Consider the following 16612-nt stretch of genomic DNA (forward strand, 5'->3'; position numbering starts at 1 on the left):
ATGAAGGATGTGCAACACAATCTCCTCACGATGATTACCCGCCACAGAGAGACTCACAGGAGAAGTGCAATGTGTAATCCGCGCCATCTGCTGCCCCTTAAGGGACCAGACATCCAAAGGGGATTGGAGAGGGACAGCCGGGAGACCCCAGGCGCGAACCAGAGCTTCATCAATGAAGTTGCCCTCCGCACCAGAGTCGAGAAGGGCGGTGGACGGATGATCATGCCCAGCGAAGGACAACATGACAGGGAGTTGGGTACTGGAAACAGGGGAGAGTTTAGAGGAAGTGGCGCCCACCAGGACTCCCGAACTCACTGGTGGGCAGCAGCTTTTAACGGGCAGGTCCTTGCAAAATGTCCGGGTTTCCCGCAATACAAACACTGGGCCTTCTGTAAACGCCTTTCTTTCTCTCTCTGTGACAGGCGCATGCGCCCCAGCTGCATGGGCTCCGGCTTGGCCGACGATGAAGAAGCAGAAGAGGGGGAAGTAGTGGTCTCGTCCGAAAACACTCGCTGGCGAAAGGAGCGCCGCTGACTGCGAAGCAATCTCCGGGCTTCGATCCGGAGAGCGAGATCAATGATGGCATCCAGCGAGGAAGGAAGATCATGGACAGCGATCTCGTCCTGGAGATCATCAGATAACCCCTCCACAAACTGCGTTTGGAGAGCCGCTTCATTCCAGTGGCAGGTAGCCGCTAAGGTCTTAAACTCAATGGCGTACTCGGTGACGGAGAGCCCTCCCTGAGCCAGATGTGCCAACCGAGCCGCAGCGGCGTCCCCACGCACCGAACGGTCGAAGAGCTTCTCCATCTCCCCGCGAAACTCATCAAACGACTGACAGCAAGGGTCGCGAGCATCCCACACGGCCGTAGCCCACTCGCGCGCCTTGCCAACCAGAAGGGTAATAACAAACGCCACCCGGGTGCGCTCTGCGGAATAGCGGCGGGGCTGGAGGGCAAAAACTAGAGAGCATTGTGACAGAAAAGCCCGACAGGAGGCAGGATTACCATCATATGGAGGTGGGGCTGTGACATGAGGCTCCGTCTGCGACGGCTGGCTGGGTTGGGTGGCATCATGACTGACCTGGTCAAGACGAAAGGAAAGGTCAGCCATCCGGACAGATAACTTCTCCAGCTCTTGAGATGTTGAAGTGAGACGAGCCGAGTGTTGTCCCAACCATGAGCCCTGCTGAGCGAGCGCCGACCGGAGAGCATCAACCTCCGCGGGATCCATTGTGGCAAGTTCGTCCTGTTAGGAATGACACTAGACAGGAATCCCAGCGCAGAGGTTTTATTCACGAGGTATGTATAATAGGAGAACACTCAATGTCTTCAGGTGAAAATATGTATAGGAGAAAAACACTCAATGTCATCAGATGTAAATATGTATAATAGAAAACACTCTGTGTCCGTGTGTGATGGGTGCGCTGAAATAGAAAACACTGCAGGGCTGTAGAACATCCACAACTCCGTAGTCACAGAATGGTATTCCTGACGGGGAACAGGGAGGGAATCCTGGCTAGGCACGGAGAGTGATTCCTGGCGGGGCACAGAGAGAGAGAGAAGCGGTCAGAGTCTTCAGCAGTACGCGCGCTGGACAGCGCACTGCGGCAGTCAGGGTGTAGAGCAGAATTACGCGCTAGTGCGCACTGCGGCTGTCAGCGTCTTCAGCAGAATTACGCGCTCATGAGCGCACTGCGGCTGGACAGCGCAAGGTGTAGAATATCGCTAGGAGATTCCTCTGACCGAGAGTTTCCGAAGACTTGACAGATGCCACACCACGTGTTACCTTCTTTGATGGTGAATTATTTCCCATGGAAATGTAAAGGCTGTAAAGTTGAGCTTTGCTCATTTTACGAGAAAACTTGACTTCGGAGTTGGTGAGAGCTTGTCTAAGACCCGCAACGGTCCATTTTCCAATGGGAGGGATGGATGGTGAAGCCGAGCCGTATGATGATGTAGGGGATTGTGAAGGCTGTCTTGAAGGTGGAGGTGAACGGGTATTGCGTGGTTTAGGAGTGCGGGCAACGAGCCTTGTGAGCTTCCACCCCCACACTGAGGCGTGGGGCTCTGCAGAAGGTCCTGGTTGGCTCGGGATTCCCTTAGAGCTGGTAGAGGGAAACGCTTTAGAGCCTGTTGCCTGCTTTGAACCAGAGGTTTTCTTTACGCTGGTGGCTTGTGTTGGAGCATCTAGCTCGTTGTCGGATGGATAAAGCTCGATCTCGGACATAGCTGTAAGATGCAGTTTATCTGAAAACAATCTCAGGACTGAGGTAGGTAGGATGTCTGTATATGTAGTGTTTGGCTGATTACCAAATGAGATGCACCTGTGCTTGATTAGTTAATTATCTGATCGTGCTCCTCCCGAACCTTGTTATAAAACATCATAATGATGCATGACCATTCAAAAACATGACTGGGGTTCTAACTATACAAAGCTTAATGCAAATGGATGAAGTGTCCCTTTAAGCTGGACACGGGAGCAGCGGTTACTGCAATCCCAGAAAGCAGTTTTTCAGTGAATATTCACGGCAAACTCCTGCTATCCAGTGAAGTCTTGTATGGGCCTGGGAACCAAATATAATAATGGTTAAGAAGTTGGAAAAGTTAAAGGAAAAGTTCTGAAATATGGAGAATATAATGTGTTGAGTTTTTACTTATTGCTTTAGCATAGCGTTGGAGGAAAAAAGGTGCTTCTTTATTTTAGAGGGGAGATGTTCTGTAAAATAAATAAATGTTTAAGGTCTGTGTTTTATCCAGACACTTTTGTATGGTAAACGAACAGGAGGTAAAGTTGTGTTGTTTTTATATGTTAAACATGTGTTCCGTCTCTTGCTTTTAGTTAACTTACCAATAGTGGGGTGGCAGTGGCTCAGTGGTTCATGTAGGTTGTCTACAAACCGGAAGGTTGGTGGTTTAATCCCCAGCTCCACCTGACCAATTGTCGAGGTGTCCTTGAGCAAGACACCTAACCCCAGTTGCTCCCGACGAGCTGGATGGCCCCTTGCATGGCTGATACCGCTGTCAGTGTATGAATGTGTGAGTGAATGGGGCAGTGAGTGAGGCAGGCAACTTGTAAAGCGCTTTGGATGGCCATAGGTCTGTTAAAAGTGCTATATAAATGCAGTCCATTTACCATAACAGAGAAATTAATTTTGTTCATTTGTAAGGACATGAGACTGATCAGTGTCGTGGATGGAGCAGGTAACATATCCCTTTATTGATGTCCCTTGATTTACTGAAACTTGCTGAAACTTAAATAGACTACCTATACAAGTAGTTATGTCACTTTGTATTAATTTGTCCTGTTATTGACGTAATGCGCGTTTTTGACAAAATGCGCAACCAGATGTTCGAATAAATAGTGTTAATTTTAGAGGGAATATTCAATCGTCATTTTTGAGCAATTTTGACAGCCCTAGAGTAATTTGTGTTTTATGTATTTAATTATTTTCTAATAATGGCTTAGTTAACATATAGTTATTAACATTAAGTGTTTCCTGCATCACTTTTCAGTAAATAACAAAAGGTATTATGTATTTTATTATTTTTCATTATGCTTTTTAATCCATCAACTAAATTAAGTCACTGAATCAGTTAAAGCTTTTATTGAAGAAGTTATTTATGTAGTTAAGAAATATTAAGCTTAAGTCAGTATTATTACTGACAGATTTATTGTCCTCACAAACACTTGAAAAATCGTTTAAATAATAACACTTACTGTAGTTTCTCCAGTTTACAGCGTGAATCCTTCAGTACATCAGAGAGCAGCTTCACTCCTGAATCTCCTGGATTATTAAGGCTCAGATTCAGATCTCTAAGATGTGAGGGGTTTGATCTCAGAGCTGAAGCCAAAGCAACAAAACCTTCATCTGTAATACCCCAGATAGCAATTTTGTTCCGGCCCAGCTCCGGCCCACACAACCAGTTTTTCCTCGGCCCACATACAACGAAGAATGACGGCCCTACAGTGGCCCAGTTCTGAATTAAAGACAAAGGCCACACATGGGCCACAACTGGCCCATGTCTCTGCCAGATAATAGCCCATAATCGGCCCAAACCTGGGCCAGAACAGGTTCTAACATCGGTACCAGTTCTCAGCCATAGGTCAACCATATTAAAACCAGCATTTAACCAGAACTTCCATAACTGAGCCATAACTCAGCCTAATCTTGCCCAAATTATATTAATAAATAAATCACACGAAAAATTACTTTCAAATTGTTTGCCTTTTTATTAATCAATAGCACACAAGTCAATAACACTACAACATTGTACGTGTTAAAACTCTTCTAGTATAAACTGCCAGCAATAAACAAAAATACTAGTTTGTTCAAATACATTATTGGCATGAATCTATCACCAACAACTTAAATTACAAAGCAATTTCATCCTTAGTAAACAAACAAAAGTTTAGAACAAACTGATAATAAAAAAAACTTTGTGACAGTTACATTGGTGTGTGAAATGTAGTTTGCCCAAATTACCAGCTATACACAAATACAGAAGTTTTCATTGAAATTAATATATTAGCATGAATTGAAATTTAAATGAATTACCATGGGTAAAAACAAGTTTAAACCAAACTGAACTTAAAAGTTAGTTAAGTTAATTAGAAACTTGTGAAACCAACTGTATGTGAAACCAACTCTACAGCCAGCTTCACACAAAGATACAAGTTCCAGTTAAAGTATTAGCATGGATCTAACTTAGGTAATTTCAAATAAAACGAAAAATTAAAACAATACAATTAATAAAAATGAAAAAGAAAATAAAAATCAAACACTAATAATAATCTATGTGTATGAGAAAGTGTTGCTATTCAGGATTGTCCTCAACAAGAAGTACTGCTTTCCAGCCTCTCTTTTCTTCTCAGCTCCTCTTTCCATAGATGTAAACATTACAGCAGCCCACTGTTATATAAAAGAAAACAAATGCAAATTAATAAATGTTATGAAGCAAAAGCCATAAAATAAAGTAATTAAAAGCATAATGATTTACTTTAAAACAAACAGTTAGATAGAGAATAAGTCGATGAACCTTTTAGGATGAACTGCTTCTTGTTTTCTCCCTCAAGTTGCTTTGGATGAAAGTGTCTGCGTTGGATGTCTAAATAAAATGAAACATAGCTTAGACCTTAAAGACGTACTTTTCATTTAGATACAAAGCAAATGAGCAATGTTCTAAGCATGTACTTAAAATATATTATATAAGGAATATCCCCATTATTATTTACCAAGAAAATTAAGTCAAATCAATATAAATGAAAGAGAGAAGAACCATATACTGCACGTCTAAGGTCTTCACAATTGCTGTCATACTTTATCCACCTATGAGAAATTCAGCTTTGCAGATATAATTCTAAAGATTTGTCAAGTACTGATTTTGGAAGCAAACAAATTAACATTAAATTAAATGGTGGCCCTGATGTACTGTCACTAACCTGAATGTCACCTCCTCCTGTCCTGTCAGCATCCTTGTCCCACCTCTTTACCTGAAGCAAACACAGCAGATGATTAACAGAAAATAATTTCACAGTATTCCATATACTCAAAATATTTGTATTTTTACCATTTTCCTTTGTATTCAACTATGCAATTCGTGTAACTAAAGTAATGTTAGGCTATTGTCAGTTCTTACTCACTTAATCAATGAAACCACTGTCCAGCCCTCTGTATTTATCAGCTTTCACTGAATTCACAATGTGACTATTTAGCCATATAGAGCAATCTTTTGATATATAAACACAAAGATGCAAACATAAGCCTCAACCTTTAATTTACCTTAATGTGTCTATTGGAATATACACCCCATCATGGACAAGAGAAGGTCCCACTCCAGAGTCTTCATGTCTTGATGAACACAGACACACTTTCACCAAAAAAGAAAATTAAACATTACAGAAATACATTTTTAAATGTTTTTTTTTTTAATATATAAATGTTCTAACATCAGGAAGACCAGATAACCATATTCGATTACTTCATTATAATATGATCACAGTTATTCTTAACCTGATAGAAAACAGCTAATTTAATATCAATATAACGTTAATTGTCACACATTACATTACAAACGAATCACGTAAACGTTTGCATCCCTTTATACGTTTGTTAGACATTTAAACAAAAACATTTTTATGATTGAAAAAGTTTAAATATTTAAGTTACTTACTGGTTATCTTTCATCCTGCTGCCTTTGAAATCCGTGTCCGTTATGATTGATTGACGCGGCGTAACTGCTTCTCCTGGCGGTAAACCCGCCTATTGGTTAATTTGATTGGCCGCTGCTCGGCTTGCGTTAACAGGAAGCTCGTCTTCTTTTATGTGATTGGCCAGAGACACTCGCCTTTTTTGATTTGATTGGCCATCTCAATCATTTTTGACAAGGTGTTCGACGTAATGCTGAGTTGCAGGAACTGACAAACGGATGACGTTAAAATACCGCGAGAGTGATTTGAAATCAGAATCCTGCCCATGATCATTCGAGTCGCTCTCGCAGTACTTTGATGTCATCCGCGTGTAGGTTCTTGTTGCACTTCATAAATAAACTGCGCATCCTTAACGTAACGCGAAGGTTAACCGATACAAAGATTTTTTTATCTTTTTTAACACTTCGGCAGGCAAAAGCACAGTGAAACATATTGTTTATTTCTGCAGTATCTAACATTTGATTGTACACAATGATAGTTTTACTTAGTCATTGAAGTCAGAAATCTGCAGCAGGAATAAACTTCTGCTACAATGAAAATCGCGCAAAAGCAAGTTTAAATAGAAACGATCCATGGTGCTTCTCAAAGCAACGTTATAGAAACTTTAAAATTCAGAAAGAAAACTTTTGGAAGTTCAGGGTCATTTGAACAAAATAATCTTGACCCATGATCTGAAGGCAAGTTTATGTGATTGAAATGTAGATAAACATTATTGTCAAAATATATTACTTTCTTTTAATAAAAAACTAACATTTTATTTAATAAAGGTTAAATTAACATTAAGATTAAGATCGCCTGAAAATCCTTCAATTCTTATAATTATTTATTATAAATCAGTATTTTAAATGTGGCTTACAATCACTAGACTGATCTGGGCCAGAATCACTACACTGATCTGGGCCACATACCTCCCACCCACAACTGGCCCAAATGTTATCTGCCATCATGGATCCAGTGCCATCATTGCCACACCTGGCCCATACTTGGCTGACCTGTTGCATGCCGTTGCCGGCAGCACGCCAGCAGTGCCATCATGAGGCCACATTCGGGCCGAGTCCGTCTGCTATCTGGGTACGGCAGTTATTCAGCCTACAGAGAGTGAAGAACATGAATGATCTCTCAGATTTCTGTCTAAACTTCAGGATTGATGTTTGTGTGATCTAAGGAAAAATATCTAAATCCCATGTTGTGTATGTTAGCATTATGTACTATTATTCTAAAACTTTTCAAATCTAAGCTTTACTTGATATATTTAACATTTTATTGTGTAGTTGAAAACAGATGAAGATTATTAATGACTCCCGTTGCACTACACAAACTTTTATTCAAACAAGTGCTGTATAGAGTGAAACGACTCTAATGTCACAGGAAAATAACAAATCCTGATTCATGACTACATAACTAAAGTTAATTTCATGAAGTTTCTGACAGTGTCTGTGATTTTCAAGTAATCCTGAAGATCCTGATCAGCTTCAGGTTCAGTTGTGTTTTATTATTGTCAAGAGCTGAACTCTACAGGACGTAGCCCAACACAAACAGATATATTTAATCCTGGACAACTTAATAAAATAAAAATCTGATGATCCCTTAAATATGCCACATTCTTAAATTACTTAGATTGTGTTCTGCCGTTGCCGATCGAGAGGGTACATAAGGCTGTATAAGTAAGTGAAGGTAAGGGGGTGCTGACCCAGTGGTGGTTTTAAAGGACAGGAGCAGAGCTTTAAATTTGATGCGAGCTGCTATAGAAAGCTAGCCTGACTACGTCAGACTTTATGGAGGCACAGAAAGCTATTTGCTCTGTTGTGGAGAACAGGCACTTGCCAACTTAAGCCCGAACAAGAAGAGTGTTTGTTAAACATTTTGAATGGAGATTATGTTGTTGCCCTACTCCAGACAGGTTTTGGTAAAAGTTAATTTATCAACTATTACCGATCATCAGCGAGAAACTGTGTGCAGCAATGCTTGACGTGCACAACAATCGAGAAATCATGGTAGGGAATTTCATTGTTCACAGTTAATGGTGGAGGACGCGTGGGCAAACATTCTTTGGTGACATTCCTGATTAACCAGAAAATAAGGTAGGAAGATTTAATTTACATGTGGTTATGGCTGTCAGGTGGAAGAGTTTGAGAGGAGAGAGGGGCGTTCCTCCACTTAGACGTGAGTGGAAAGACACCGTAAGGATAGTGTTCAACTAGCTCTGGCCGGATTTACTTTACATAATCTGCAAAAGTCGTTCATAGCCATGTTAACTCCGGTATTTCGCTCGATGGGTTTGTTTTCACATCATACGTGTGTTTACAGCAGAGCTTCGATGCGGCTGAGCCGGCTCATAACGCACATCATATCCAAACGTTATGTGATTGGCTTACGTTAAGACCAATGATTTTAAACTTTAGACAAGCCCCTACCATGAGAAGGAAAACGATTGTCAATTATGCCCAGCCAGACTAATAGAAAGCCAGTGTAACTTGAGAGTTAGTGTGTTGTTGTAGCCTCTTATGGAACAGTTGAAATTCCACAAGGGGGCGTATTTGTTCCTCAGATGTTGCATAATAATAATAATAATAATAATTGTAAAGATTATGAGGCGAACAAATCGTTTTGGATTAAAAAGTATTGGATATTCCATTTCCTTGGACTTTTGGGGATTTATGAACAATCTGTTTTGGTCAATTTCACCGAAGCGGATAAAGAGAAGATTTTGAAGGTAAGTAAATATCCTAAATCGGCGCCACCCGGTTCAGGTAACTAACAACTAGATTACAGTTTTATGACTGCTATGAATCATATTATGCTTTGTGTGTGCGCTTAATGGAATCCTGAGAGTCTAAGCTTTCAAACGATGTGCAATAATAGGCTGGCGAACTCTGATTCCTCTGCGTACAACTAGGTGGGAGCTTGCGTACCACCACACTTTGAGAACCACTGAATTATTGCACATTAAGAAGCTTTAAAATGCATTGCTTTACGGCAGTGATATCAAAATCCTCATTGGCTCTTGCATACTCTGAAAGACGTCAATCAATGTCACAAATCTCTGACTGCGACTGCAGCATGTCGTCATTTAACTTTGATACTGCTTTGTAATTCTAGTTAACAAAGAATTGTCTTTTATAGTACATGATTTTAATAAACTGTTTTGGGTAGGATTGCATTTGCGGTTTAAAATATCTTTTAAATGCTATATTGTTACTATTGTTACTAATATTTTCTAACCTATTTCTGTCCATTAAGTTGCATAATATAAAAAGAATAGATTACGTTGTAACGAGGTATGTAAGTGGAGAGGAAGAGGGTGGAAACTGGAAAACATTTAACATTTTAATATACAAAATAAACACAACAACAAAACTAAAATAAACTCCAGCAGCCCTTCACGGATGACTGCCGGTCTTCCTTCTTTTATACCTCTGGACTCCTCCGTGGGATACGAGACCGGTGGGCTTCACAGATGATGCTCATTAGCAATCAGCACATGCGTATTTAAATATTTTTGGTAAATATTGGTGGTAACATTATTGATAAAATGGTTAAAAAGAAATTATACAGCAATATTTATGGTTTGAAAGATTTGGAAATGTGTTACGTTTTTGTAGCTGTAAAAATTTAATAATGCTACGAGTCAATGTTGCAAATACATCTACATTGTACGCTTCAGCATCTATTTAAACATACAAAAACAGTATGTTTTGTGTTTTTGAAAGTTACGTATTGAGCATGTGAACGCAAGTGTGTGTGTAGAAAGACCTTCAAAATATGAAATCCTGGGAAAAATACTATCCTATATAATAAACAACAATAAAAACACAAAGTAAAATACTCACTCAGCTTTTCTGGATGCTTTGACCACTGGCAGGAGTCTCAGTAGACATTCTTCTGATGGATCATATTTACTCAATATAAACTCATCCAGCTCCTTTTCTGAGTTCAGTAACACAAACACCAGAGCCGACCACTGAGCAGGAGACAGATTGACTCCAGAGAGACGACTGACACCGGTTCTGTTCACGAATGTTTGGACTTCCTGCACTAGAGATTGATCATTCAGTTCATTCAGACAGTGAAACAGATTGATGGATTTCTCTGGAGATTGATTCTCTCTGATCTTCTCTTTAATGTAAGCAACTGTTTCCTGACTGCTGTGAGAGCTGCTTACTGTCTTTCTCATGAGATCTTGTAAGAGAGTTTGATTTGACTTCAGTGTGAGACCCAGAAGAAATCGAAGGAAAAGATCCCAGCGTCCGTTCTCGCTCTGTAAGGCCTTGTCCACTTCTTGCTTCAGTAATTCAGTCATAGTTGACCTGAACACATTACTAAGTCCTGTCTTTTGTTCAGAAAATGAAATCATCTTAAATAAAGCAGCTAGAAACTCCTGAATGCTCAGATGTATAAAGCTGAACACTTTCCCCAGATGAAGTCCAGGCTCCTCTCTGAAGATCTGAGTACAAACTCCTGAATACACGGACACTTCATTCACATCAATGCCACAATCTCTCAGATCCTCCTCATAGAAGATCAGATTCCCTTTCTCCAGCTGCTCATAAGCCAACTTTCCTAATGAGAAAATGCTCTTTCTAGCTTGATCAGGATTTATTTCATATTTCCCATCATACTTTTGGGTCTTCAGTTTGGTCTGAAAGATCAGGAAGTGTGTGAACATTTGTGTAAGAGTCTTGGGGATCTCTTCAGTCTCTGCTTCACTCAACATTCTCTCTAGAACAGTGGCTGTAATCCAACAGAAGACTGGGATGTGACACATGATGTACAAACTTCTTGATGATCGGATGTGTGTGATGATTTTATCAGACAGACTCTGATCATTTATTCTCTTCCTGAAATATTCTTCTTTCTGAGGGTCATTGAATCCTCGTACCTCTGTGATTTGATCAACACATTCAGGAGGAATCTGATTGGCTGCTGCTGGTCGTGAGGTTATCCAGATCAGAGCAGAAGGAAGCAGATTTCCTTTGATGAGGTTTGTCAGCAGCACATCAACTGAAGCCGATTCTGTTACATCAGATAAACTCGGATTGTTGTGAAAATTTAGATGTAGTCGACATTCATCCAGCCCATCAAATATAAACATGACTTTATAGTCATCATAATCTGTTGATGTCAGTTTTTTGGTTTCAATGTAAAAGTGATTGACAAGATCCATAAGACTCAGATTCTTCTTGATCAAATTCAGCTCTCTGAAAGGAAGTGGAAATATGAAGTGAACGTCCTGATTTTCTTTTCCTTCAGTCCAGTCCAGAATGAACTTCTGTACAGAGACGGTTTTTCCAATTCCAGCGACTCCTTTAGTCAGCACACTTCTGATGTGTTTGTTTTGTCCAGGTAAAGCTTTAAAGATGTTATTACATTTGATTTGTCTCTCCTGTGTCTCTGATCTTCTGGACGATGTCTCAATCTGTCTCACCTCATGTTCATTATTGATCTCTCCACTCCCTCCCTCTGTGATGTAAAGCTCTGTGTAGATCTCATTTAAATCTGTTGAGTCACCGTGTCTGAAGATCCCTTCATTAACTCTCAGATATTTCTCCTTTAGTCTGGATTTGTGTTTTTGTTGATACACAGGCATCAGTTCTGATAAAGAAAATAATTATCTGTTATGAATAATGATGGAATAAACAGAAAAATACAATAACAGATAGACAACATTAGTAAACTCATAGCTGCATTTGACCTAAAGTAATAATTCACTCAAATATTAAAACACTGTCATCATTTACTCAACACATCTCAGTTTGTGAAACACAAATTATACAAAATATCATAAAAGTAGTCTACAAAACTTGTGCTATATTTTAAGTCTGCTTGATGCTATTCTGAGAAACGCACAGTTATTATTTCCTGATCATCTTCTGTTGTGTTGCACAGAAATATAATGTCAAACAGATCTGAGACAACACAAGTGTAAGAATGAATTTCTTACAATTTCAGACGCCTCCATGATTTCTAAGTGGAAGAACTTGCAAAATAGCAGGGTGCTCAAATACTTATTTTCCTCACTGTATGTGATAAGCAATATTTTACAGATATATTTTTATGTTTAACGATTAGATTATCCCATCATGAAGAAACCTGCATAATTATAAGACATTAAAATGAGTTATTTATTGTTCTTCACAGGTGCTTCACAGGTGCTTCACCGGTGCTATATGGCACTAAAACGGTTCTTCTATGATTACGAGCAAAGAACCACTTTTGGTGCTATACAGCACCGAGTTGTAATGATGTGATGATCGAGAGGTCTTACTGGTCTGTAATGTGTTTGCAAGGTTTTTCTGCTTCATCTTCCTCAGGATGTGCAGTGTGATCTTCAGAAACGCCTCTCTGACTCTGATATGACTTTTATCATCATCCTCCTCTCTCTCAGTGCATTCTGGGTAATCTGGACTCAACAGTCTCTTAAAACTGTTCAACTCATTCTTCATTACAGAGACGATTTTCTGCTCAACTTCCTAAATCACCGTACATGTAAATATAAGAAAACACAATTTTAAAAACAAGCAATAAAAAGCAACTACTCATATAAACATGCACAGTTAAACACACAGACAACAGAATAAATAACTGCATGATATCTTCACGACTCGTTGCAACATTAATACATTTAAATGTTTAGTTTCAGCGACATTTTGTTAACTATTTTTACAATAAATAGTTGTTTTTATTGCATAAAATTGATGTTTCAAAATTTGTATACTGAATCAAAATCACTTGAGAAGCAATTTATGAGGCATGTAGGAAAGTAAATTTAAGGGAATACAACACACATAATATACAACTGTAAGAAATGGTTTTAAATATAATATGAAGGGATTGAGAACCAGAGGGATGTTATGTTGGGCACACAAACACATGCAACGCGCACACACGCACAGACTTACCTTAAAAATAGAGTCCAGGTTCTCCTTTTTAATCTGTGATTCAGTTTGATCTCTTTTTTTACTATAGTTCAACAAAACATCACATTTTCTTGTAAATATATATTCATGTACTGTATGTCATGAATAACAGTAAATAGAACGAGATGAAGTGTAGTTTACAGTATGAGAAATATACAACACCTCAGATCAGCAGAAGAGTCTCTCAAACTGAAATTTATTGGATGAGGCATTGACCAGTCACTCTGCATGGACACACAGCTGGGTTCAGACGATTCTTTCTGACACAAACTAAAACACAACAACAAACATTAAAACACTGATTTCAAGTTTAAAGCATTCAAGCATTAATGAGAATCTGCTCCTATGTGACTCCTGCAATGTTAACTAAATAACTCCAAACAACTCCACTGAGCACAACTGTGTCCCTAATTTAATTTTTTTTTTATTAAAAATAAACTTGAACCCCTTAAGCTAAAATGTTTGCTTTAAACTCCTGACTTTTGTAAAAGAATACTCTTGTAGGTCTAACTGTAATTCACTCATGAATTTTCTAAAGATCAGGTTGGATATTTTTTGTATTTTACAACTGTATGTGGCTAATTCATATACATTTGTATGAAGTGCATTGTACCAAAATGCATAATTTTTATGAAAAAAACAGCAATGATACCCCACACCTAACCTTGCACCTAAACCCAACACCACAGGGACAAAAAAACGATTTGATCAAATTCATATAAATTAACTACTTTATAAAACAGGTAGAAACTTTAACACAATAGTGTTGTAATATCTCACCTGAGCTCAGCAGAAGAGTTTTCCTCATGTTTAGGATTTATTGTTTGTCTTTTCATCAGAGACACATTACTGTGATCAGGTAAAACTGACTGACTAAAATAAAAATACCATGATATTAAATTATTGTTTATTAACAATAAATACTCAAAGTATTAAAACACATTAAGTTTTTTTCCACCTTGTTTTTGTGTCTGTGTGTTCTTCAGAGAGATTCATTGTGAAGTTCATGCTTATATCTAAAATCAGATGCAGATACTGAAGCACACAGTGAGTTTTTTATCATCTCAGAAATCTCTCTCTGTCTCAACACAGTAATGACCTGCACACATAAACAGAAAACTTCATCACATCATTAAATCCACAGAATCAAATCATTCACAGATAGCAGCAGTAATTCAGACAAACACTGTGTTAAATAAAAGTGAAAGTAAAATCAGTCTGTGTTTTATCTCCTGGTGAACTTTAAACTCCTTCAGACCTGAAACTCATTACTGCTGTCTTAAATTTGGTCTTGTATACTTGTAATTGTGAATGTGTTGTCTTCTCTGTATGTCTTGTTTAGTTTTATTAGGAAGAGAATCAGAATAGAGAGAGTTTGAGGGAGGTAAGATAAACAAACTAGTTAGGTCAGTTTTAGATGTCAAATGAAAAAGTCTAAAGAAAACAAAGTCAAGTCAAAATATTTTGAAATGCATTTCCTAGCACTTGTTGCAGTGTAGAGGTAGCAAGTTTTGCACAGAATAATAATTTACATCTCACTGATCATGTGACCAAATACACTGAAGTTTTAAACCTCTGATACCAAAGATTATAATTATAATGTGCCATAAAACTGACAGTCACAGTTTCTACTCTGTACAATCTGAATAAACAGGTTAACACATTACTTGAAAATGAAATCTATGAATCAGTAAAGTAGAAATGAAGATACTCACTGTGTTTACTCTCTGAATGTCGTTTACGTACAACACAAAATGGATCCTGATAAGATGGTTTCACTTTCATATCTCACACCTGAGGAGGAGGAGGAGCCAAAAGCTGAAAAAAAAACTAAACAAATAACTTTATGCTAAATCCACCATCATGACCAGCAGGGTAAACAAACACCAGTAATATTTACCTTTATGTCAATAATACAGTAAATCAAAACTTTCTGAGAAACTCAAAGAGACAGATGTAGTTTATTATCTTATATTTTGTTTTTTCTTTATCTTGTAGGTAAATCACACAATTGGAACAACATCGCCATCTAGAGGTAAGTAATGATACATTAACACATATTAACATTATACACCACACATTCCTTCCTTAAAAAATCAAGACTTCACTCTGCATAATTTATTTATTTTTTATTTATAACTAATAACTGGGGTAGGAACAGCAGATATTTTACAGGAGGAGAGCCATTATAATGCAAACCGGATCTTGAGGCTTGCATTACAAAAATGTTTTTATTTAATTTATTATTATTAATTTATTATATTAATATTTTTCATTTAATTAAATAAGATACCAAAATGACATATACTGAAAAAACATTTCAGAAATGCAATGGCAATATAACACAAAGACACCCATAGCACTAAGAGTTTATTAAAATCACTTAGGGCCCTATGAAAAGTTAGTTTTTCCCAAATTCTGTTTAATTTATTCTAAAATTCTGTGTTTTCCATTTTTATTTTTCAGGATTAAATGGTTAAATAAAATTTCAGTCATTAAAAAAACTATATCTTAGCAATTGAAAACAACAAATACAATTTAATATCAATTTATTGAATGTTTTATTTAAAATTACATACAGGCTGATGTATTTTGGATGTCACCAAAACAATGCTACTTACAATAAATCAAATGTTTTTTTTTTATCAAACCGCTTGCTCCTCATTGCTTCCTATTTTTTAATAACCATAAAATAAGCCATCATGTTTAACATTAAAGGGACAGTAAGTAGGATATTCTCCCATCTAGTGGTGAAATTGTATTTTGCATTCAACTGAATAGTGCTCTCTAGGGCCTCTCTCTACTCAGCCACAACAAAGCAGTAGCTTCTCAAGGAACAAGTTAGTAGCGGTGTTGTTCAGCTTTATATATATGAACCAGTTTAAAAAGTCAACCATCTGTTCTATTCATACTAAATATGTGTTCATCAGCAGATGGGGAACATTGTGGGATAAAAATAAAGACTTTTAGGTCTCATGCTGCCTTCACGTGTTAGTGTTTTAAATGATTTTCAGCATTTTACAATAAAATACACTTCTACAAACAGTCACGAGTTTGCTTTTTGAACGAATCATACAAGCAGATTTAAATGATGTAATTAAAGAACACGTTTAATGCTCAATCTTTAGAGAAACTGATAAAACAACATGTTTATGCTTATATTATGTATGATTAAAGTGAATTCATTGGCATTTTTCTGTCAGAGTCTCTGTCTTGTGACTCGTATTCATTTTAAACTTCAGAGAAACAAATAAAACAACATATTTAATTCTTGTATTGATGAAAGTGAATACAGTCGTGTTACTCTCGCTCACTGTCTCTTTTGCACTAAGGTAATCCTCGGGCCCTATTTTAACGATCTAAGCGCATTGTCTAAAGCGCACAGCGCAACGTCTAAATGGGCGTGTCCGAATCCACTTTTGCATATTTAACGACAGGGAAAATGGTTTGTGCGCCGAGTGGATGGTCGAAAAGGGTTGGTCCTAT

At 37.9% G+C, this 16612-nt stretch overlaps 1 protein-coding gene and 1 long non-coding RNA gene across 7 annotated transcripts in view; both read right to left on the reverse strand.

The window, feature by feature from the left end:
- The window catches only part of LOC135749358 (NLR family CARD domain-containing protein 3-like), a 220381-nt gene extending 205479 nt beyond the window's left edge, over positions 1-14902 (reverse strand). For all 5 annotated transcript variants that reach the window (XM_073812154.1, XM_073812155.1, XM_073812152.1 and 2 more), the window contains exons 1-9: positions 14842-14902; positions 14085-14225; positions 13907-13999; positions 13289-13396; positions 13109-13169; positions 12475-12679; positions 10040-11801; positions 7282-7298; positions 3720-3876 (exon numbers count right to left, since the gene is read on the reverse strand). In XM_073812154.1, coding sequence (XP_073668255.1) covers positions 3720-3876; positions 7282-7298; positions 10040-11801; positions 12475-12679; positions 13109-13169; positions 13289-13396; positions 13907-13999; positions 14085-14134 — 2453 coding nt within the window. In that variant the 5' untranslated portion in view covers positions 14135-14225; positions 14842-14902. The remainder of the gene's footprint in view (positions 1-3719; positions 3877-7281; positions 7299-10039; positions 11802-12474; positions 12680-13108; positions 13170-13288; positions 13397-13906; positions 14000-14084; positions 14226-14841) is intronic.
- On the reverse strand, positions 3891-5751 carry LOC141280891 (uncharacterized). Of its 2 annotated transcripts, XR_012335219.1 has the most exons (4): positions 5643-5716; positions 5442-5492; positions 5039-5107; positions 3891-4911 (listed from the first exon to the last, which is right to left on the reverse strand). It is a non-coding gene; the product is annotated as an uncharacterized lncRNA (long non-coding RNA). The 2 variants fall into 2 exon arrangements; XR_012335218.1 differs by having other exon boundaries at positions 5442-5751.
- Positions 14903-16612: the final 1710 nt, after the last annotated feature.

Source organism: Paramisgurnus dabryanus, chromosome 16, assembly GCF_030506205.2.
Source record: "Paramisgurnus dabryanus chromosome 16, PD_genome_1.1, whole genome shotgun sequence".
NCBI classification, from domain to species: Eukaryota; Metazoa; Chordata; class Actinopteri; order Cypriniformes; family Cobitidae; genus Paramisgurnus; species Paramisgurnus dabryanus.